This window comes from Parasteatoda tepidariorum, chromosome 7, assembly GCF_982258835.1.
Source record: "Parasteatoda tepidariorum strain Cologne lab strain chromosome 7, Ptep-v5.0, whole genome shotgun sequence".
Taxonomy (NCBI): domain Eukaryota; kingdom Metazoa; phylum Arthropoda; class Arachnida; order Araneae; family Theridiidae; genus Parasteatoda; species Parasteatoda tepidariorum.
In genome coordinates, this window is record NC_141761.1 from 89,959,779 (window position 1) to 89,982,149 (window position 22,371).

General features: G+C 30.4%; 2 protein-coding genes and 1 long non-coding RNA gene across 3 annotated transcripts in view; 1 reads left to right on the forward strand and 2 right to left on the reverse strand.

The window, feature by feature from the left end:
- Window positions 1–219: 219 nt before the first annotated feature.
- Window positions 220–7,534, reverse strand: LOC107451916 (flavin-containing monooxygenase 5-like). Its single transcript, XM_016068157.4, has 3 exons — window positions 7,388–7,534; window positions 4,017–4,658; window positions 220–1,593 (listed from the first exon to the last, which is right to left on the reverse strand). Exons 2-3 carry the CDS (start codon window positions 4,647–4,649, stop codon window positions 430–432), a joined length of 1,797 nt encoding a protein of 598 aa, XP_015923643.2. The 5' UTR covers window positions 4,650–4,658; window positions 7,388–7,534; the 3' UTR covers window positions 220–429.
- A 2,505-nt stretch (window positions 7,535–10,039) lies between these two features.
- LOC107451914 (acyl-coenzyme A synthetase ACSM3, mitochondrial) overlaps window positions 10,040–22,371 on the forward strand; it is a 106,280-nt gene continuing 93,948 nt past the window's right edge. The window contains exons 1-2 of the mRNA XM_087168260.1: window positions 10,040–10,457; window positions 13,274–13,374. Coding sequence (XP_087024386.1) covers window positions 10,260–10,457; window positions 13,274–13,374 — 299 coding nt within the window. The 5' untranslated portion in view covers window positions 10,040–10,259. The remainder of the gene's footprint in view (window positions 10,458–13,273; window positions 13,375–22,371) is intronic.
- On the reverse strand, window positions 15,076–20,079 carry LOC107451915 (uncharacterized). The gene is made up of 4 exons (XR_015435773.1): window positions 20,030–20,079; window positions 19,908–19,952; window positions 18,669–18,724; window positions 15,076–15,402 (listed from the first exon to the last, which is right to left on the reverse strand). It is a non-coding gene; the product is annotated as an uncharacterized LOC107451915 (long non-coding RNA).

Consider the following 22,371-nt stretch of genomic DNA (forward strand, 5'->3'; position numbering starts at 1 on the left):
CATAATTGCATGGGTTTAAAATTTAGTTTTTAAAGCTTTCCAAACTTTATTTCAACAGTTCAGCAATTTCATAGAACAATACAATGCCTTATTTATTTATTTTATGACATTTTTGTCGTGTATACTTTTTGCAGTTAGTTAATATTTGACATTTCTGTAAAAAAATTTGTATGTATACTTCTTAGCTTATATGAAATTACAAAAGAATTCAATGCAAAATTTTGAATTGCAAAATACACAATTTATTACATCATTTTAAAGGATGTAGTTTTACATGGCAAAAAACAATATTTGAGCAAAATAGGTCAAACTTTTACTAAGAAATCGAACTTTAAAAAATCATGTTATTAAAACGCCCATCATTATTCAGGGTGGTACGTTTATTTTTATGGGCAAGGTACATTTTTTGAAACTTAACGCAACTATATCTTAAGATTTTGGCATTGTTGCTAATATAAAAGGAACAAACAAAATCACGAAGAATGAAGGTACAAAACCATTCCAAGGCACATAAAAAGGCAACAATAGTACATGAAGAAAATATTTCCAACCAAATGAATGCATTGATTTTATGTATAAAGCTATCAATAATAGTATGCAATACCTCAATAAATATCCTCCACTCTTAAAAAATACTAAGAACAATAAAACTGCAACTAAATATTTAATTAATTTATTAGCACTGTGAATCTTTTTTAAGGGCTTTCGTTTTCCGCTAGAAAGAGGATAACGTACTCTGTCGTAAGTCGTAAGTATGGCGTTCCTTGCTCCATCCCATTTATGTGGACCAATTAGTCGATATTGGTATGGAACAGAAGGCCCAAAAATTAAAGCCTTGAATAGTTTTGGATCAGTAAAAAGAAGATTCCAGAAATTAGGTTTCACTCCTATCTCAACAGCTAGTTCGTCCAAATAATCTATGTAGTCTACTCGTATAGACATTTTATCTGATTGGACGTAACGTTTTACGTTTTCTTCATGTCGTTTTTCGATGCTTTGCATCATGATTTCTTTCGTCGGTAGCTTGCACTTTTCAGTGAATACTCTTGAAATCCAACGTAGTTGCATTTCGCCCAATGGGAATCCTGGCCCAAAGGGTAAGACTAGCCCCACTATAGCCAAGGTTGGGTGTTTCAATTTAGGAGGGTACACACACTTGTACAATTCTATTCTTCCATTTTTGTTTACAAAAATATCGTCTTCAAGGAAAGGAAATTCCAAATGGTAGCCAGTGGCCATTATGACTGCATCAATATCATAGACTTCCGAGTCCTCTTCAAATGCAACACTACTGTCCGTAAAGTACTTAACATCTCTTTGGACAATAACGGATTTGGTTAAAATCTTGCTGGGGATTATGTCGTTAACAGAGGGATCTTTCGAAAGCACGTGATAGGTTGGTCTAATATTGTACAAATTATGATTGAAATTTCTATTTAGTTCTTTTTCTTCTAAAAACCGACTGCCCACATTGTGGCCAAGAAGGGAGAACAACGACCACCATATTCTTCTTAGATAACAGAAATCAAGTGGTAATCCATACGGACCGACTCTTGGTATAATCCATACCCCACTCCTAGTGCTGAGATAAACCTAAAAAAGTTTAATTTTGTGAATTTTTTAAATATTTCACTTTAAAAATGTTTCACTATTTATGAAATGTATGAAAAAAAATTTAATTACTTAATGAAACAGGAATGAGAAAAATAATTTGAAAAATGCATGACCAAAAATGAATGAAAATAATAAATAAATAAAAATAAATAGTTTAAAATAAATATCAAAAAAGTGTTCTGTACCCACTTAAAAAAACGATTTTGAATATCAGATTTCTTTTGAATCATTCGTTCAAATAAATATTTTCTTACTTTACATTTTAATACTTTCTCATCTCATCTTGTTTATGAATGACAAATTTTTGATAGATTCTCCTATATTCCTATCTCAGTTTGCAAGAATTTTTCCTAGTCAAAAAGCGATTTTTTTTCATGCAGAAAGGGAATTTAAATTTTTTCTTTTCTCAGGACTTTCGTGAAGGACTTTTTAATGAAACTAACCCGCACTCGTGTTAAATGGAAAAGAAAACCACGAAAACGTTCCACGGTTACCCTGACGGCAAAGGTACTCAGAGGCTGTTTTTTTAATATTTTATAATCGGCTTTGAACAATCATCCCAATTCAGAATTTACGAGTATCAAGGTTCAACTCCGTAGCCTGTATCATGAGTTAGAGTTATAGGCTAATTGAAAAATCACTCTGCCCACTATTTCAATTCGTCTACCGGACTGCATCTTCATTTATAAAGCGCCCCTGCATTTCCTTGCATCAAGACTACAGGACTTACAGCAATGCAATAAGTTTAACAAAAGACGTCAGCAATTTGCTAAGTGTCAAGTTTTCCAATTAGCCTACGACAAAAGCAAATCAAATTAGTATAAATGATTCCTAAATGAAATTATTAAAAAAAATAGTAATTATTCTAAAAAAAATTTTTGTCTGAAATCACTTATAGCTTTGTGCAACCAAGTTTTATAATTAAGTGCATTTTTTATTTGTATAATTAGTTTCAGATATTTGAAGGAAACAAAGAAGTAGAAACAATAATTTTGACACCAATTTTTCATTTTTTTTTCTTCTATTGGAAACGTAATTATTTAAATTTGGTCATCTCTCATGAAAGAGTCATCGAGAAATTACACTTTTGTGTCCGATTTCATTATTAATAGCTCATAATTAGCATAGGTTAATTAATTTATTTGAAGAGTGTCTTTAACTCTTAAATTTGCTTCTTAGTTACCTAAGAAACCTATCATTAGATCAAAAGCTATTTCTGGTGACACCTTTCATTTAGCTCATTGTAAATTTAAAGACTTCAGTTACATACTAGACCTTTAAATTATTATTCCAAAATAGATTCTATAGCTTTCATATTTGACAAAATATACATATTAAATTTTACCGACAAAGAGCGTAACAAATTGCTATTTCATTATTAGTGCCATAGAGATGCTTATATGGTAATAAATACTACTGGTATTGCTGTAATAGGTAATAAATTCTGTGATAATAGGCACCAAATGTAATTATATAAGGTCAGTGTGCTTAATGCAGGTCAGTAGTTTCTATTCTATTTCATCTCATTCCCTTCTTTTCTACTGTATCTACAATTTCATACCCCCTCCCCGTATGAAACTCAAAAATATGTATGTACACAGAGTATTCAGTCCTATTAAGATTTTTTTGAACTTGTTTCTAAATGTAAACAACAAAGCATTAATTTTAATTTTTTTATGTCTTTAGAACTTATTATTTAAGAAAAATAAACTTATTCATTGATAGTGTTTTCTGTAACAAGATTTGCACATTAAAGACTAAATTTTTGGCTGGAAGATCCATTTTTTAGAACATCGGAACTTACACAACATAAATAGTTTCTGATGGATTTCGTACCTAATCTAACACCTCATTAGAAAATTCAGTTGACTGATCATAAAGACTTGGTTCTCAGTAGAACATCGAAGTTGTTGGCTGTGGTCTGTAAGTGGGTAGGTGACCACCTTGATCAGCCTGCACAATGACCGATAGTGCACGGTATTGGTACTCGTTAAACTGTTCTACCGTAAATTGCTCGACTTTGCAAGCAGGTCGTCGATTTTGCACCCGAGTCGATATTCTGCAAAGGATCAAAATTGGGATTTCATATATTGTTTCACTGGGATGTTTCTTAAACCGTTGGCAATAGTCCATTGTGCAACTCTAGTGTGAAGAAAATAAAGTGCCTACCTACCAACCTAGAAAGTATTCCATTCTAAAGACGCTACGGTATTCGTAGCAAGAAACAAATGTTAAAATCTAAAATCATTCCATCTTTGAAACCATGAAGTTCCTCCATGGGGTAAATTCACTCCTGGTTGGAAATCATTGATGGTATTAGATTATCACAGTGGTATTAAACTATTTTTAAACCCGAAACAGATAAGCACCAAGTTTCTTTTTCTCAAGAAAAAAGAGATTACCTGTTTAGACACGTTGCTTATATCAACAGCAGCATCTAATCCTGAACATCCAGCTCCAACAATCAATACATTCTTCCCTTTAAAAATGTCAACATGTTTCAACTCGTGTGTGTGCATTTTTATTCCTTTAAATTCATCAAGTCCCGGATAGTGCGCCATTTTAGGATAGCCAAACTGTCCAACCGCTACTATCACTCCATCAAACGTGTCTGTAATTATTTGTGATGTCTCCATGTTTTGAACTACAGCACACCACTTACCAGTTTCATCGTAATCGTTAGAGCGGACTACTTTTAGAACTTTCCTTCTGCAGGTAACATGTCTGTTACAGTCAAAGCGTTCTGCGTATTGGAGAAATACTGTAAGCAGTTGAGTATGCTTCATGTAATTTGGAAGAGCTTTATCAGGTATCCAATCCGAAACGGCTCCCATTTCCTTGCTCTGATTGATTGTTGTTGTTGGCATTATGGATGGACTGCCAAGAGAAGCTTCTTCCTTGTATCGCCAAGTACCGCCAATAGCATCAGATGCTTCATAGCATATGGGCTCAAGGCCTTCCTCTTTCAAACTTTTTATGGCTGTAATGCCAGCGAATCCGCCTCCTATTATCAAGATCCTTTTTTTGGTCACCATTTTAAAAATCTGCAAAGGGCAAAAATGTGAGAAAGATTAACTATAATGATTATAAATAAAACTGGAAAAATTGGGTAACAAAAATTTCCAAATTGTATAAAATTAGCGTGTAGAAAAGGAATAAGTTGCAAAAAATGTTAAAAATGAATTTGTATTCTTAATTATTTCATTAAATTTACATAATATTACATATCACCTAACGATCCTGCTGTCCCCAGGTAATCGATGTAGAACTGGATGATGTTGGAATATGAATATAGCATTTTGCCTTTGCCATCATATATCATCAGAAAATGTTGATATTTCAACATATTTACTTTACTTTTACTTTGGTGAAAACTTTCGTTACTCAAGTAAAAATGTATCAATATTCATTTTATTATCGTATGCGATAATTATGTGTCTTTTCCGTAATATTAATTCTCCCGATGTTTATTGTTATCGATAATTACCGTGATATTTCAAAAAAGATTGGGTTATTAAAAAATTACGCTTGTCGATTATGATAACGATTTATAGATGAGGATATTTATATATTTTTATTTTTTTGATATTTATTATAAGACAGAATATTTTTTATGTTTAAAAATACTTTTAAAAATAATGTTACAACATTTTTTAAAAATATAGTTTAACAATATATCTTCTAGCATTTGTCTTTGTTGTTTTTTTAAGCTTTTTTTTCTTCTTTTTTTTACTTTTTGCATTGCATTTAGTTTTAAACGTCATTGGATTTTCTTATTTTTAATGGATTAGATAATAGTTTAAAACCACTCTTAGTTCGTTGATTTAAAAGTAAATTAATATGTATGAAAATAAACTAAGAACAAATCCCATAACAGTAAACAAAAGTTGCGATAACTCGTAGATGACGTAATTGAAGTCGGAGAAAGCAAAGAATATCATGGTAACCATGTTATTCTGAGCGAAACTGAACAAACTAAACGAAAAGACTGCCAAACCAAGGTGTCCCGATTCGACACGTAAACTGAGGATTATTGCAACGAAATCAATTCGGATGGATCATGTCCCAATGAAATCTACATTTAAATCATTTCTTATTCTGTAGCATCAAATTCATCAATCTATGTTTTATAAAAATGAATATATGTTTGTTTGTTCATTATTGATTCCAAAACCATAGCCTGAGAGCAATGAAATCTGGCATACTACATCGAATCATGAGAAAGATCACTGTCAACATAGCACTAAATTTCAATTAGATCATTCGGGAGAATCGTTTCAAAAATATATTTGTTTTTTCCATTTTTCATTTTTATTTTATTTATTTATTTTAGCGGTAACATTAGTTTGTTGCGTTTGTAATCCTTTAGCGCTCAGGAGTTCATTGCACGTTCTTCAACATTTAATTATTTTTTTTCCCGTTTTGGTAATTCAACGGTAATTTAAATTTAGGAAAATTTATGAACTGAAAAGCAAAATTAATGACAAAATAGTACTAAATCGCTAAGAAAAAGCTTAAACAATTGACATATAATTAGGCACGCCAATGATGTTCGATTAATTTTGGGATAATAAAAAATTTTTAAAATAAAAAATAAGCTACGATCTAAAAAAGCAATGAAATTCTTTTAGAAGAAAATAAAAACCACCATACTCTTTTTAACGCCAATAATGTTCACTTAATTTTGGTAATGGAAACAAATTGAAATTAAAAAAATAATGATAAGATTTGAAATGTGAAGCAAAATTAATAAAGTAATGGTACTAATTTGCACAGGAGAAAATAAAAAATTCATTGTACTATTTTCGGCATAATGATGCTCAAATAATTTTGGTAGTAAGTGCTAATTGAATAGAAAAATAAGCTACGTATTAAAAAGAAAAAATGATAGAGAAGTGATTTTAATTCATTGAGAAGAAATGCAAAAAAAAACTACCATGATGATTCCAATGATGTTTAATTTTTTTTGCTGAAAATGTGCTCTAGTGTATTATGGTTATTGATACAGTTTTAATAGGTACCCATCTAGGCAAAAAGCACTTTAGGAGTAAATTGGATGCCTATTAAAACTGCACCAATACTGAGCATTTTTGTCATAAATAGTGTGGAAATTGGCTTCTTATTATGACCACTCGAAGATACCTTTAAGGGGGCCGAGGGTAAAAGTACAAAAGAAAACTGCTTGATTGAGGTGAATTTAAAATATCATGAGTTGGCCTCATGCAACAGCATTTAATATATAATACTGATTGAAGTTCATCCTTATTTCCTTAATTTTTATTTGAAGTTAATCTTTTCATGAGGAGAATGTGTTTTGATAAACCTAATAACGTAAATTTACGGTGAAGGGCAAGGTACAATAATATATAAATTAGACATTGAAATTATTTTAGTGTAGTATTAATTATTTAGTATTAATTATTTAGAGCAAGAGTGCTTTTCCTTACTGATTTTTGTTTACTAACTAATTTTTGTCCCCTTGTGAAAAAAAGGTATTCAACTAGCAAGTCACAAATGTATGAACCTATTTAAAACTAAATATTATTAAATCTTTGCCATCGAACATTTTTTTCTTTTAAACAAGCTTGAACTGCTTCACATTTTGATGTGTGTGTGTGAGTGATCCATACTCAAACAGAATTTAATTACAATTATTAGAACTTTAACTTTGCAAAGTCTTGAAAAACGCTTGAAAACTGTGACTTAATGACATAGAGACTAGTAAAGAAATATGACTTATTTAATAATGGTTTTAAATTAACAAAAAACATACCTTTTTTATCGAAATTCCTCATTTCTAAAACCTACAAATTGACAGATACTTGACTTTTGCACTCTTTTTGAATTATGTTTTTAATAACAGGAAAAAATTGTTTTCCTTCTTTTCGGCACTTTCCTCGTGAATAACGTACGTGATCATACCAATTAAGAGTGAGAAAAATCAATTATGTACAACTACTTTCAAGTTCAAGAACCCTTAGCTTCAGATTTCGTTCATAATGTTGAATTCTTAATTTGCATATAATTTGTAATGTACTTAGATATTTGGAATTATTTTTAATAATAAAAACAAAAAAGGAAATTTTAAGTTTTTTCTCGATTGAAATTTGTAATCAGTTATATACAGGGTGTTCCAAAATTATCTTTACAACTTCAAAAATTCATAACTTCGAACATAAACAAGATATTTATATTCTGTCTTTTGCATGTATTACTGCAACTAATAAAGTTTTTTTTCCCAATAGGCTGAAAAGTTATAAGTGAGGATGTGGACACCACAACAGAAAGCTCAATGCGTCTCATGGTTCATAGAGACGAAATCAGATACACAGGTTCAACGGAACTTCAGGACAAATTTCCAAAGAGACTCAATCCAATCCAGACCCTCCATCCGTGCATGGCACACAAGCTTCAGGAGCACCGGATCAGTATTGCATAAAAGTGGAGCCGGACGACCCAGCACAAGTCCAGAAAATGTGGAGCGAATACGGCCATGAGACGCATTGAGCTTTCTGTTGTGGTGTCCGCATCTTCACTTAAAACTTTTCAGCCTATTGAAAAAAAACTTTATTAGTTGCAGTAATACATGCAAAAGACGGAATATAAATATCTTGTTTATGTTCGAAGTTATGAATTTTTGAAGTTGTAAAGATAATTTTGGAACACCCTGTATTATGTATTGTTCAAAAAATGAATATTGACTTGAAATATCGTTTTTTTTTCGTGTTGAGTAACTTATATATATGAAGTTACTCAACACCCAAGACTCATACTTTTATAAAATCATTAAACTACTATAAGTTTCTTATATCGCATTTCATTAGTAGGTAAAATAAGTATGCCAAGTTTTTACAAGTAAAAACACTAATAATACTTCAATTTATTGCTTGGGATCTTACATTACTACTCAAGTTTTCTGCATTACTGCTTAGAATATATGTAGTTTTCAATGTTGTTGGAAATCATAAAATTTTAATGTCAACAATAATCTAAAAGTTGAGTCGAAAGAATATTTGAAAAACTTAATTTATGATAATTTATAATACCTACGAAATATCAATAAAAATTCTGCAAACACTTTTAAAACAAGATTAAGTTTTTAACTTGACTATGGAATGTTTACAGAAGAAAGTTTGCAGATAATTTAAAGAAAATTCAAGTCTTCAAATCTGACCGCAAAAATCTCCAAACATTTTAAAGACAAAATGAAGTCATCAAAATAACTGAGGAATATCGGAAAAAAGTCCTAGGATACTTTTAAAAAACTAATAAGAACTTCAAAATATTTTAAATTGTCTGCAAAACATTTACAGGAAGTGACGTTTTCTGAATAAAATCGTAAAATAATTTATAGTGTGGTTTTACTAACCACTATTAAATGAAAATTTCCTATGTTCAAAAATATGAGGTTCAAACTTAGGTAAAATGTTTTTGGTTTTTAGCTCAACGAAGTTGATAATTAATTTATTGATAGCTTATTGACTTGCATTTAAGTTACGTAGCAAAAAAAGCTATGAAAGTTGTCTGCGATAACAAATGAGACCTAAAACGATAATTTTTTCCCCAAGGAAGGTATCTTCGGGTGCACTATAGTCAGTGTGAAGTAAGAATAGAAGAACACAACTAAACTAATAACTATTTCAAAGATTCTAATAGACCTAAACAAATTCTCTGTCCCCTTTGCATTGATGACAGAAATGTATATCTGATTTTCTGCAAAAGGTAAAATGCTCATAAAAACTTATATAAAAATAATTTAATTCTAAATTATTTATTAATTCAATATTAATCTTTAATCCTCTTCTTTTTTAAACTCTGCCCTATAATTCTAAATTGTTGTGTAGTTCTGATCTTTAATAATAAATTGACCCTTAATTCTGTCTTTTAATTCTAAATTGTTCTTTAATTTTGAATTGTTTTTCTTAATTCAGTTCTTAAATTCTGTATTTTTCCTTAATTTCGCATTTTAATTTCAATTTTTCCTTTATTTATATCCTTAAATTCTAACTTTTTCCTTAAATTTGCATTTTAATTCCAACTTTTCTTTAATATTCTGTTTTTAATTTCTAAATATTTTCTTAAATTTGTATTTTAATTTTAACTTTCTCTTCAATTCTTTTCTTAAATTCTAAATTGTTTTCCTAATTTTGAATTTGAATTTTAATTCTGTTCTTTAATTCCAAGTTGTTCTTTAAAAATGTTCGACTGTTCATAAGTTGTTGAAAATATTTTTAAAATTCCGCATCTGTATTTTAATACTCGCTTTAATGAAAAATCTCCAAAATTATACAGTTTTTAAAGACGTAAAAGTATATTCCCCTCCAAATCAACAATTAAATTCTCCAATGCATTTATCAGCTAGTGTTCCACTTCTTTTACTTATCTTAATCTCTATTCTTATCTTTAAAATTTATTTACTTATCAGACAACCAAAAACACTCAAAAGTAAGGAGAAATATCATTATGTTGATTTAGATTTTAGCTTCCTCTATTAGATGACGGAGAATAACACAAAATGGAGAAATAGTTTCCTCAATAACAAACGTTGCTTCATTGTTTTATTAAATATAGTTCAATATTTTAGTTGAATATTTTATTTGAAGGAAAAGATAAATGTCAATTTAAAAACGAATATTTAAAGGAAAATGTATAGCATACTTAAAAGAAGATTAAAATTATATCACTTGACAAGGAGTTTAGATGTTTTGAAGAGAAATTTTTGTGATGTGCCCAGAGTTGCTGGCTTCCGAAGTTATGAAGAAGAGAGATCGTGGAAACTTAAAGTACCAGAAAAGTTTAATTTTGCCTCCGATGTGATAGATCAATGGGCTCAGAGAGAGAAGGTAAAGAGAGTTTTTCTGCTACTATTGTTGTAAGATATTGTGCTTTTATGCGCACTGTCTTTTTTTATAAAATAATTTACTTATTATATGGCAGTTAGTAGATGGCAACAAGAAGAGTTTTGTGGTTGCCATGGTGAATTTTTGGAATGTAAATAATTTTTGAGTGAGTGTAAGATTTTTTCTTTGGAATGGCGATGCTGTGATTTTGATGTTGAGTTAATAAATCTTCCCTTTTATTAAACGTAAGGGTAGACTATATTTGAGGGTGCTCCCTGATTCTCGCCAAGTTGTGATCGCGGTTGATCGCCAAGCTGGGCGATGTTGAAACCCAATCGTGATTCTGATTGGTTTAGATTTTAGCGTTATTTTTAAATGTTCAACGGTATATGCAATTTCAGAGGTCCGTTAGTTCTGCGTTGAATACCGGCTGCTAAGATTACTTTTGCTTCTGGTCAATAATATCGAAGGTATGTGGGCAGTCATAAAAAGGGACTTCAGAAAAAAATGTCATCGCCAGTCCGGTACTACAGACGCCATTTTCGATTAGTATTTCGCAGAATTTATGTGGCGATGGAGGTACACACATTCTATTCACGATAAATTTAGACTGTATCTAACTGCTATTAGAGAATTCGGTGCACCTAAATCTGAAGATATTCAAGCTTAACGAAGAAGTGAGTTGTTTTATTCCTTTTCTTTCTGTGCTTACTCCATTAATTTTTGTTTCAATTCAAAATGCATTTTATTGGGTTTATTAATTTTGCTCATATGGGGTTCATTGCAATTTTATAAAGTTTCGGTCGATGTTTTGTTTTTATTTTATTTTATAACCGTCGTTGAACAGCCGACCCAATTTCATGGGTTTACGACTACTTACGTTCAACTCCGTAGCCTTGTAATTTTGAACCAATCCAGAAGACAAGGAAACTCCTAGATCAGTACCCCCAGAGGTATTGATTTGTTGTGGGAACATGGAGGACTTTGAGACTCGACGGATTTAACGTGCATCAGTCACCATTTACTACACGGGGAGTCTTCGGCCGGCGAGGATCGAACCCACGACCTCTTGGATATGGGCCCAGCTCCCTACCGACCAGACTATCCCGGCCTCCGATGTTTTGTTGAAATTTTCCAATGTTTTATTGAAATATCATTATATTTTGGCAGCCATTCCTGTTACCACGGTGCTCCATGCAAACAGGAATAGCGCCAAACAAAAGTCGCCAATTTCGCTAAGGGGCACCCTCGAGTATATTTTTACCAAACGTAATTGTAAAGTTTAATTAATTATTTGGTTAGAAAGTCCTTTGAATCAAAGTCCTTTGAGTTTTATTTGAGTTCATTATTGATTTTGTATTTTTTTTTTTTTTTGACAATTTGTTGGCAAAATAATTCAAAAGATTTTGAAATAGAAAACAAGGTGTTCATTGCAGTTTTCATATATAATTAGTTGTTTTCGTAAAGTTGCAAAAACAATTGCTTTCGTCCACCGTTTTACTTTAAATTTGGTTTATAATTTTTAATCAGAAATAATTAATAAAAAAATTATCGTGCAATTATGAAACACGCTCTCTTTTGGCTAATATAATAGAACATTTTAATTTGCTTTATATTTCTACATACTTTAACTACAATATTTATAATTTATTTATAAGTTCGCGTAAATTCAGAGATTCTTGGAAGCTTTTCAGTCAATTAAAAATTATCTGGGCTTTAGAACAAACAAACAGCTCAAATATTTAAAAAAAAAATATTAAGAATTTATTTTAAAAGTTACTACTCCCGCTATAGGAAAATTATTAAAATCAATCTACGGCTCTCATTTTTTGCACATTTTTATGAACCTGGAAAGTGCATCATTGGTATAGCATTTAAAGCGCTAAAAACTAGATTGCAAACGCTTTTTATTAACGCTTTTTATTTTTTAGATTAAAATTAAAATAGGATAAAATATGACAATTGAATTACTTTTCTTATTGGCAACTTCGAAGCTAATAATCATATTTCAAATGCAGTATAAGATTACACAGTTTATTAATTGCGTTTTCCAGATGTTGAAGTATTTGGCAGACAAATTATTATTCTATGCTAAGTTCGTGTAAAAATTGTTCTTAATCTGGATACTTGGAAATTTTCTAATTGACACTTATTCTTAAACACGAATGCATAATAGTTTTGACAATTTCACCTTATAAGATCTTAAACTTAACCATATATTTGATGGTTTTGAAAACGCCACTTAGTAAGTTCTTAATTCTGGGTATTTGAGAATTCTCGCAACAACAAATAACATGTTCCTAAACTTGAAATTTGAAAATTTTTCAAATATCCCTTTCAAGTTCTTTAATCCAGGGTTTTTCAGAATTTCTAAATTTTACTTAACATACTCTTAAATTTAGATATCTAAGAGTTTGTGAAAAGTCTCTTAATAGTTCCCTAAACCCGAATGTGTGAGAATTTCCAAAACGGTTAAATGTCACAAAACATGTTTTTAAACCAGGATTTTGAGAATGTTCTAAATGTCACATAAATCAAGGTATTTAGGAATTTTTAAAGCATCATTTAACCACTAAGCAACTAAATGTTTAGGAATTTTCTAAATGGTTTAATAACTTGTCCTTAAAGCTAGATATTTGAGAATTCTCACACTGTCAAACTTAACTTGCACTTAAACCTGGATATTTTCAAATTATCAAATCATAACTTATTAAGTTCTTTATTTATGCGTAAATTGCGTAGAACAAATATTTTGATACAAATATTACTACTTGATTTTCAATTTCATAAACTGATTCTAACAGCATTTCTCATAATAGAATGGACTTCGAAATTCAGCAGTTCCTGCTTTCTGGTATGTTTCAGAAAATGGAAACGAGTTGAAAATAAGCTTTGAAGAATTGGAATATCAAACTAAAAGGTTGGTTATTTGAATAAAATTTCTAAAGATGATCTTCAAACTCATACAATAATTATAAATTTCTAATATTTTTTGCATAACTAGGAGGCTACTCCCCCTGCTCCAACTCCCGTGGGTGCTATTTTATAAAATTCATATTTATAAATTTCATGAATATTTTTAAAAATTCATAATTATTATAATTTTATGTATTATAATTTAAAATTTATTTCGAATGTTATAATTATAATTTAGAATTGATTCATAATTATTATAATTTAGAACATCTTGTTAATATGTCAATCGTGTAGGTCAAGAAAGTCAAGTTGCAAAAACCCTCTTTCTCATTTAACAGTTACTCCACAGAAGTACCAATACAATCAATAATGTAAGAGAAAACTCTTAAGCTGAACAGTCACAATTAGTATATGTTTTCTCAATTCCGATTAAAGTTGAAATTTTTATGTGACTGGTCCGAAATCTAGACAAAGTCGTTCGAGAAAATTTGAGAGCTGCAAATTCATCATACTTGCTAGCAAACAGATCAGCAAATTCGTTTTACCTCCACTGGAACGAATCCACTGCAAACAGACAGTATTTTTTTTTAGCAGTAAAACAAAATGTGACCGAATGTTGACCACTCCTACGGTGGCATCTGCGATTTTTTTAATAAATGAAAATAATAATTTTTACATTTTCTTTAAATATGTAAACGAACTAATATTTTTAACAAAGCCATCCAATTCCGATGACCAACTGGTTCATCTTTTGAAATAAGTGGAATTTCTATTATTTTAAAATTTAAAATCGCACGGTCAATTGAAGAGATAGAACATTGTAATGATAAGTCACATTTTTTCAAGTTGTGCAGAACTGCGTTTTTTATATTGTTTAGTTGAAAAACATGTACTTGAAGAGATATGAACATCGTAAAGATAAGCCACATTTTCAAGTCGTTCAGATCAGTGTTTTTAACATTGTTTTGTTGAAAAGCATGAACTTAAAGGGGTAAGATCATTGTAATGATAAGCCATATTTTTAAGTTGTTCAGAACGGCGCTTTAAATATTGTTTTGGGGAAAATATGAACTAGATGGTATGAATACATTGTAATTAAAAAGCCATGTTTTCAAATTGTTCAGAACAGTGTTTTTAATATTGTTTTCGTTTATAAACAGCAGAATTTTTATGCGGACAGTATGTTAAGGTTGAAAGTAAAATCCTTATACATCTAAAAACGAAATTGAGGGGGCTACAAAAGAGTACTATCTCTCTCTTTGTGTGTGCATGTGCGTGTGTGTGAATTCAAACTGAAAGAGTTACAATGCATGCAGGGTATAGCTAATATTTAAATAAAGATCAAATAAGAAATTTTCCAGAGAAATCTTAAATTTTTTAACAAATGTTACTTAGTCGGTTCTTCCACCAGGCTTATCAAATATAATCACAAATTTACTAATATATCCTAATTTATTTATGTTTTACAAAGTTCGTTCTTTTAAAAGAATTATTCTCTTGGATTGTTATCGATCACAAACGAATTTCAATTTTCAATACTAAAAACATTTTGCTTAAAAAAAATTTTTTTTTTCCAATCGCTTTCCATAATTTTAATTAATTGAATAAATGAACTTATATTACATCCTAGTTGCTTTTTATTACTTCTTACACTGTTTTCATACAATAATACTAAATATTAGAAGGGAAAAAGTAATTCGAAAAATAAATAAATAATTATATAACATGTACATAAGGTGTTTTTAATCAATGAAAGTATATATTTTTTCGATCCTCTATAGTATATTTTATGTATGAGGAGTGCAACTGTGTTAAAAATACAAAACACAATGCAGGCCTTATTAATATCGATTCTATTATTGCATTCTGAATAAGAGAGTGTAAAAAAAATTTCTCAAGGGGTTCATTATTTATTTTTAATAAGTGTGTTAATGACACAAATCAGTCGTTATTCTCTAAGAAGTTTTCTTCTCTATTTTTCATACTAAGAAATCAGAATTCTCTCATTTCATCAGCTCATTTCGTCAAATCACTGAAAAAGAGACAAAATTATTATTTTTTTTTTTTAGTTTTCTGCATGAAAAAAGTGCTTTTTCGTATTTTGTTAAAACTGGCTATTTTAGCACCATTTTCGAGAACAAAAAAAATTAATTTATTGTTCGTTTTTGAATGGTATCAAAATTCTATAATCAGAGAAATAACATATCATTAATTATAAAGTACAGTGAGTCCAAAAAAAATTTGATTAACTTTTGATCTAATAATCAGATCTTCACATTCTAAAATTCAAACTTAATGGTTCGAGGGAATAATGCAAATTAATTAGTGCCGACGATAATTTAAGTTACGGAATCACATGCAAAAATGAACTTTAAACCGAGAAAAGGTATGCGAATAATCATACTTTTTATCGGTGGGTTCAGATCTCTGGAACCCAAAATAGAGGGGGTAGCAGGAATATGGCTAATATAGTCACAATAGTTTGATGAGGAGAGCTGTAAAACATTTTGATCTCTTGATGTTAATTTTATTTTTTGCTTATTTCGTGATATCTCGAGAACTTCTTAATCAAATTGAAAACGTTTTTGCTCACAATTAAACGTTGATCCAAAGATGATTCCATACAAAAAATAACTTTAAGTAGTTGTTCATTATCTCTTAATACTTTATTTAATAATGGAGTAAACAAATTTGAATTTTATGTTACCAGCGGGTGACCGAGCTCCGCTCGGAGAAAACAGGTATCGAAGCTAACTCGAAGATTTAAATTTTCAATTGTGATTTATCAAAACAATACATGCCATAAGAAAATTTGTGAAACCATTGGTGAAAAGATAACCGGTTAAAGTGCACCATTGTAAACTATCTAAACAAAGTTTGGAAAGGGAACTATTCTATACAAAGGTAAAGTTTGAAAAGTCATAGGAAATAAAATGTAATTGATAACAAAAAATTATACAATTAAAGACACTGTTCACAACGAATTCGTAAATTTGCTTCCGTTCATCCGCTTCTTGAAAATTCTTGTCCAGGAAAAGTCGTCGATGAGAGAGGTATTGTCGAGCATAAAAGACGATGTAAACTCCGCAGGAAGACGCGTCATCTTGGTGGTTGTAAGCGTTGCGAGGTTTCACGATGCATCCTTTCAGCTTTTCATTCGTAACAATGGTATTCAAAACGTGTCGCAGTATTTTTCTCAAAACAGCATCGATGGGCAGCGGGTTGTCGACTGGATCGCAGACTAATAGTTGACGTTCTTCATAGCTTGCTTCGTAAATTCCTAGCATCCAGTGCTCGCCTCTATCCATTTGAGCTCTCTTGTGAATGGGAATGAGTAGCACGTCGAATCCTTGTTGAACGCCGTATAGATAGTTGGAAGCCTTGTTCTGGTCGCTGATATCGTTGAGAAGAGCCATTTCTTCATAAGCGCCATCCGCTGTTGTAACGTAGAAGCGTGCGACAAATTCAGGGTGAAGTACGGCAACTTTGACGGTCGGGTAAGCTTGTTCGGCGTAATGGAGAAGCATTCTGACAATGACGGTATCTTCTAGTTGTCCATTTGCGGGTAGAATTGAGTTGATCGCTTGTTGTTCCAAAATTCCGGCTCCTTGAAGAATTTCATGTAGAGGTGCGTTCTGCATGTTGAAAATGTAGCTTGAAATCTGACGAATGTTGAAATGTCGGACTTACGGTGATTAACGGTGATTAAACACAAAACGGTTAACGGTGATTTTAACACAAAAGTTAAACTTTTCTCCACTTTGATAAATGTAAACTAATGCGAACCTTACAATTAAATTATTAATTCCTTCGTATATTATTGGTTTAAGTTGTCGAAAATTAATATTTCAATTGTAAGGTTCGCATTAGCATACATTTATAAGAGTGGAGAAAAGTATCTATAGCCATTATGGCGAACTAATAAAGTTTGAAAATATCCTATCTGTAACTCCGAACTGCTCGACCGTAGAGCTTCAAAACCGGCGCCAATCGATTCTTCGTGGCCAAAAACCCCAGACCCTCAAGTTTACCGGAGTTTATTAATTCTGGGGCAATTTTCGACTTGGCAACCATTCCTCGTATTATAGTATAAGATTAATTTTTTTTTATCATTTTAAAGTATATAATTTTATATGGCAAAATGCAAAATTTGAGAGAAAGTGATTGAACATTTCCTCTGAAAAATTAAATTCTTTTTAAAGAAAACGTGTACTATACAACCAACTATACAACCAAGAACTATACAACCAAATTCGCTCAAATTTAATATTTTGACTTAAAAACTTGCGAGCTTTAGAATGGTGTAAAAAATTGTATTCTTGCATTTCAAAATTTGTGCGACTGTTATTTAAAAAAAATATTAAAAATAATAAATATTTACTAAAATTTATTTTTTGCGCTGAATTATCCTTGGACAAGCGACTTTTTAAATCTTCAATTCGAGTGAAAAGTTCTCGAGATATGGCGAAATACTCAAAAAATAAAATTAACATTATGGGTTTGAAACTTGGATCGTTTTCCTGAATACACTATGGGGACCATATTTCCTAGATATCGGCTACCCCTATATATATATATATATATATATATATATATATATATATATATATATATATATATATATATATATATATATATATATATATATATATATATATATATATATATATATATATATATATATATATATATATATATATATATATATATATTTGGAAGGGGGTAGAAATCTAATCTGTTGAAAGAAAGGCATGTTTATTCTGAGGAAGAACATTTTTGTATCTGATTTCGTAACTAAAACTAACTTCGTAACTTCTGCACAAATTAATCAGAATAATTGAAATCACCCTCGAACTATTAAGTTTGAGTCCTAGAACATTAAAATCTGATCATTAGATCAAAAGCTATACAGTTTGGTCCGTTTTATTTTCTTGCACACTGTACAGAATTGTCTTGGGAGTACAGAAATGATAAACAGCCTATTTCGGACTAAAGTGATATTTCAGGCATCAAACTTAAATTAGAACTCTCTACTCAGTCATTATTTGGAGTCGCCGGAGAGTGACCATTGCGTGTAAACCGCAGAAAGCCATTTTTGGTTTCAATTTGAGAAATTTTTTCAGAACAAATTTCATGCAAAAGATTTTTTAGGTTAGTTTCAATAAAAGAATCTAAAATTGCCTTGTTTTTAACTGTTTGTGGTTTTTTAAATTTTAAAAGTTGCTGTGATTTTAAACTTTTTGCTGTATGTCATTGACTCTAACAATTTTACGGTACCCAATTAAATGTGAAACTTACCTCTTACAGTAATTGGGTAATGCCAAGCAGAACATAGTCATTGGATAAAAACATACCTGAAAAGGAAAAAAAAAACTTTACGAAAATGAGAATAGTGGAAAGCCATTTTGCAAGTTAATTAATTTGAAGACTTTGAAAGTTGAAAAAAACGAAAATAGTATTTTATAGCAGAAATATATTTCTAAATGCACTGACTTACGAAATTGAATATGCACTAACTTCTAATTTGTATAAATTAACGAATAGAAGGAAATCTGAGACTAATGGTACTTGGGGTGAGTTTTTTTTTTGCCATCAATTAAGAACAAAGCAGCTTTAGAGTTTTTAAAAATTTTTATTGATAAACTTGGAAACTAAAGATGCCATAAAAGGAAAACAGAAATTCAAATCAAATCTTTTGACGTTTAATTTCATCGCTTTCATATTTTTATTGACTTGAGTTAAAAAAAAATCAAAAAAAAAAGAAAGAGAGAAAAAAAATCTTAAAATCTTATACAAAGAAAAATAATCTCAACTAGTGGGCTGCGCCCCCTGCTCGCTAACGCTTGCTAACCCCCGAAAATTGCTACGCAATCTTATATGGTTTGCTTCGCAAACCAAGCTCGCTTCGCCCGCCACTAACCTAGCAAATACACAAACTTCTAAGAACTTAAAACAATCATTCAAATCCACATAAAAACTTTTTTTTTTTTTAAATTGCATCTTTTTAGTAAATACTAGGTCATTAAAATAAATTTGAATTCAAATAAATGACATGTAATTCGTTAAACCTATTAGAAATGTGCTATAGTATAAAATCTTAAGATAAAATTTCTAAAACTGTTATCTCTTTAAATAGGTTAAAATTTTGGCTATAATTAATCGTCAAATAAATTCGTAATATATCAAAATTCGTGAAAAAAAAGCGCTTCTGACAAAATACTAAAATAGAGATCTATCGACAAAGACTACTCACTTCTGCCTAGCTTAATAGTATGAGATTTCAGCAGCTGATAATGTGATAGCTGACATTTGGTGAAAATGCTCTCTCTGGTTATTTCCGTTTCCGTTTTTGAAAGCGCTATATGTTGAGCCACCTCAACTAGATTTAGCATGTGACATTTTTAGCGGCAATCATTGGTCGATTTTCTAGCGTTGCGATTCGGGGAGTTGTAATGAGGCTTTTTTGCCGCCGTGTAAGAGAAATATGTATGAAATCTCAATAACAAAGAAAAAAAAAAAGTTCAGAATTCTGCTTACCTTAAATTTCGTTGCAATCTCCCCTAAAGATGGATCAAGGGATAACTAAAGAAAAATTGAGTTCAAAAATAATTTATTTTAAGATGCGGAAAATTACATTTATTTTTAGAATAAATACTTACTTCGTACTCTAATATTTCGAAAGTTCCTTTTATACAGCTTGCCGAGCTCTGAGAAATAGAAAAAAAAAGCATATGAAAATAAAAATATTTTTTAAAATTGCTTAGCGTTTTCCGGAATAATCATTTTAAGCTTAAGGAAAATTGTTGGAATGTCTTAAGATAGCCATTTATAGCAGACTTTTGAAAACTAGAACTTAAAATACAGTAGAGTTCATGTGGATCACGACCTACTTGGATTACCGGGAAACTTGGTAAAAGCAAAGATTTTAAAAAAGGAAATAAAAAGAGCGGTTAGGGTAAACTAACCAGTGAAGGAACACTTAAGCTTAGCTTGCCTTTAAAATAAATCAAAAATTTCAACATTTGTAATTTTAGCTAAATGACGGTGTCAACATATTTGTTATTAAAGGCAAATTATGCATAAAAAAAAAATAGAAAACTTGCATAATATTGTTTTAAGTTTTTGGTGGTTCAAATAATACGTAGTAAGATGACCAAGTGAAGGAACAGTTCTTACCAGTGAATAAACACTAAATTTTCCAGTGAATGAACACTTCATTTTGAGAATGTTTCATGCTCGTTAGGAATCCGTAGGTCTCACAAATGTCCAAAAACAAAATTTTTCTTGAAATTACTACATGTAACCACAGTTAACGTGGAAATGTTTACTTTTTTTTCAGTCATGGAATGAAGAGTAAAATATAATTAAATACAGAATTTTAAAAAATTGTTTTTCATTTTTTGCTCACAGTTTAATAGTCCGTTCTAAATCATGAATGTTTATCATTGTATAATCCAATGATGTTATTATTATTATTATAATAAGATAACTTTTTTGTTTACTATTTTTCCCCATATTTTTTGAAGCTTTTTTTTTAACCTTTTTAAGTATTTTTTTTCCTTTTCGTCATACTTTATAAAATTTTCCTAATTTAAAATTTTTTTTTTTATTTTTTTCTCACAGTTTAATAGTCCATTCTAAATCATGAATGTTTATCATTGTGTTTACCGATGATGTTTTTATTATTATTATAATTGGATAACTATTTTGTTTACTCTCTCCCCCATATTTCTTGAAGTTTTTTTTTTATCTTTTTAAGTACCGTCAGATGGGGTGACATTGTGCAAACTGTCATTTTTTCAATTTTTGCGTCGTGCCATCTAGGGGCATTTTTTTAAAGCTCGGTATCAACTGATGTGAGTTGTCAACATATTGAACTAACGGTTTACCAAGAACTGGCAATGTAAACATCGTCGTTCTTGGAAAATTGTGACCTCAAGTTACACTGAGTTTCAAATTTTTTAACGTCGCAAAATCGGAGGCTGGAAATTCTGCTCGATTGAAGAAGTTCTAGTTATCCTGGCCAGGAAGGTAGGTTATACTTTAAAAGTCTTATCAATTGAGATAACAAATCATGCATAATTTTCGGCGTTTAATTATTATAATGTTAGTTACTTACTTACTTACTTATCCTCTACGTGCCTTGGGCACTTAAGGCCTCCAGCATATCCCTCCAACGCCTCCTGTCTTTAGCAATAGATCTTGCTTCCTCCCAGCTGTTAGTTAGTTTATAATTAATAAAAAAATGCACCCTGGTTTGACTTTGTGCAATTTTATTTTCTGAGAAAAACATGCCAAGAAAACATGGAGCAAGAAATTATTGTGATTACTACACCAAAGAAGCTTTAGAAAAATGCTTGGCGGAAGTAAAAAATGGTTTATCCGTTTCGAAAGCGTCAAAAAAGTTCGGAATTCACCGCAACACGATTTCGAACAAAATTCATGCGAAGCATTCGAAATCTCACGGTGAAAATTATTTTTCATTTTTATATTGTTATTTTTCATTTTAATTTCCATATGCTAATTGTTTAAGACATTTAATAAGAGACTGTTAATAAGAGAGGATCATTCCAAGTTGCAGAGTTGGAGGCTATTTGAGGGGCGTTAAATGAGGGAATTCATTCAACTGTTCATTCATCTTCTTCATTCAACTGTTCATTCATTCGACTTCTGGCCGCAGCTGGGTTCGTAACCATAACTCTTCACAATTACAGCTCAGTGCCTTAACCACTGAACTATCGCAGCTAAATGTAAATGTGTAAATAACATAAATAAAATTTTCATTTTACTTGCTCATATAGACTTTTGAAAAAAATGTATTTTAATTTCATATTTTTTTTAAAAACATTGCTGAATTCAATTAAAAAATGTGGATTAAAAATAATGGCATTAATACATGAGTTTTGTTTAAAACTTTGATTCCAGAAATAAATAAAAAATGTTGGTCTAATCCGGGTCTGTAAGTTTCTATTATTTTTTCTAAAATGAGTGAATAAAATTG

What these genes read in the sequence shown, in the direction of transcription:
- LOC107451916 (XM_016068157.4), bottom strand. Translation starts at nt 4,649, where the DNA reads ATGGTGACCAAAAAAAGGATCTTGATAATAGGAGGCGGATTCGCTGGC. An exon ending in TAAGCAACGTGTCTAAACAG is followed by an intron (nt 1,594 to 4,016) that starts GTAATCTCTTTT and finishes AAACTTTTTTAG; the next exon opens with GTTTATCTCAGCACTAGGAG.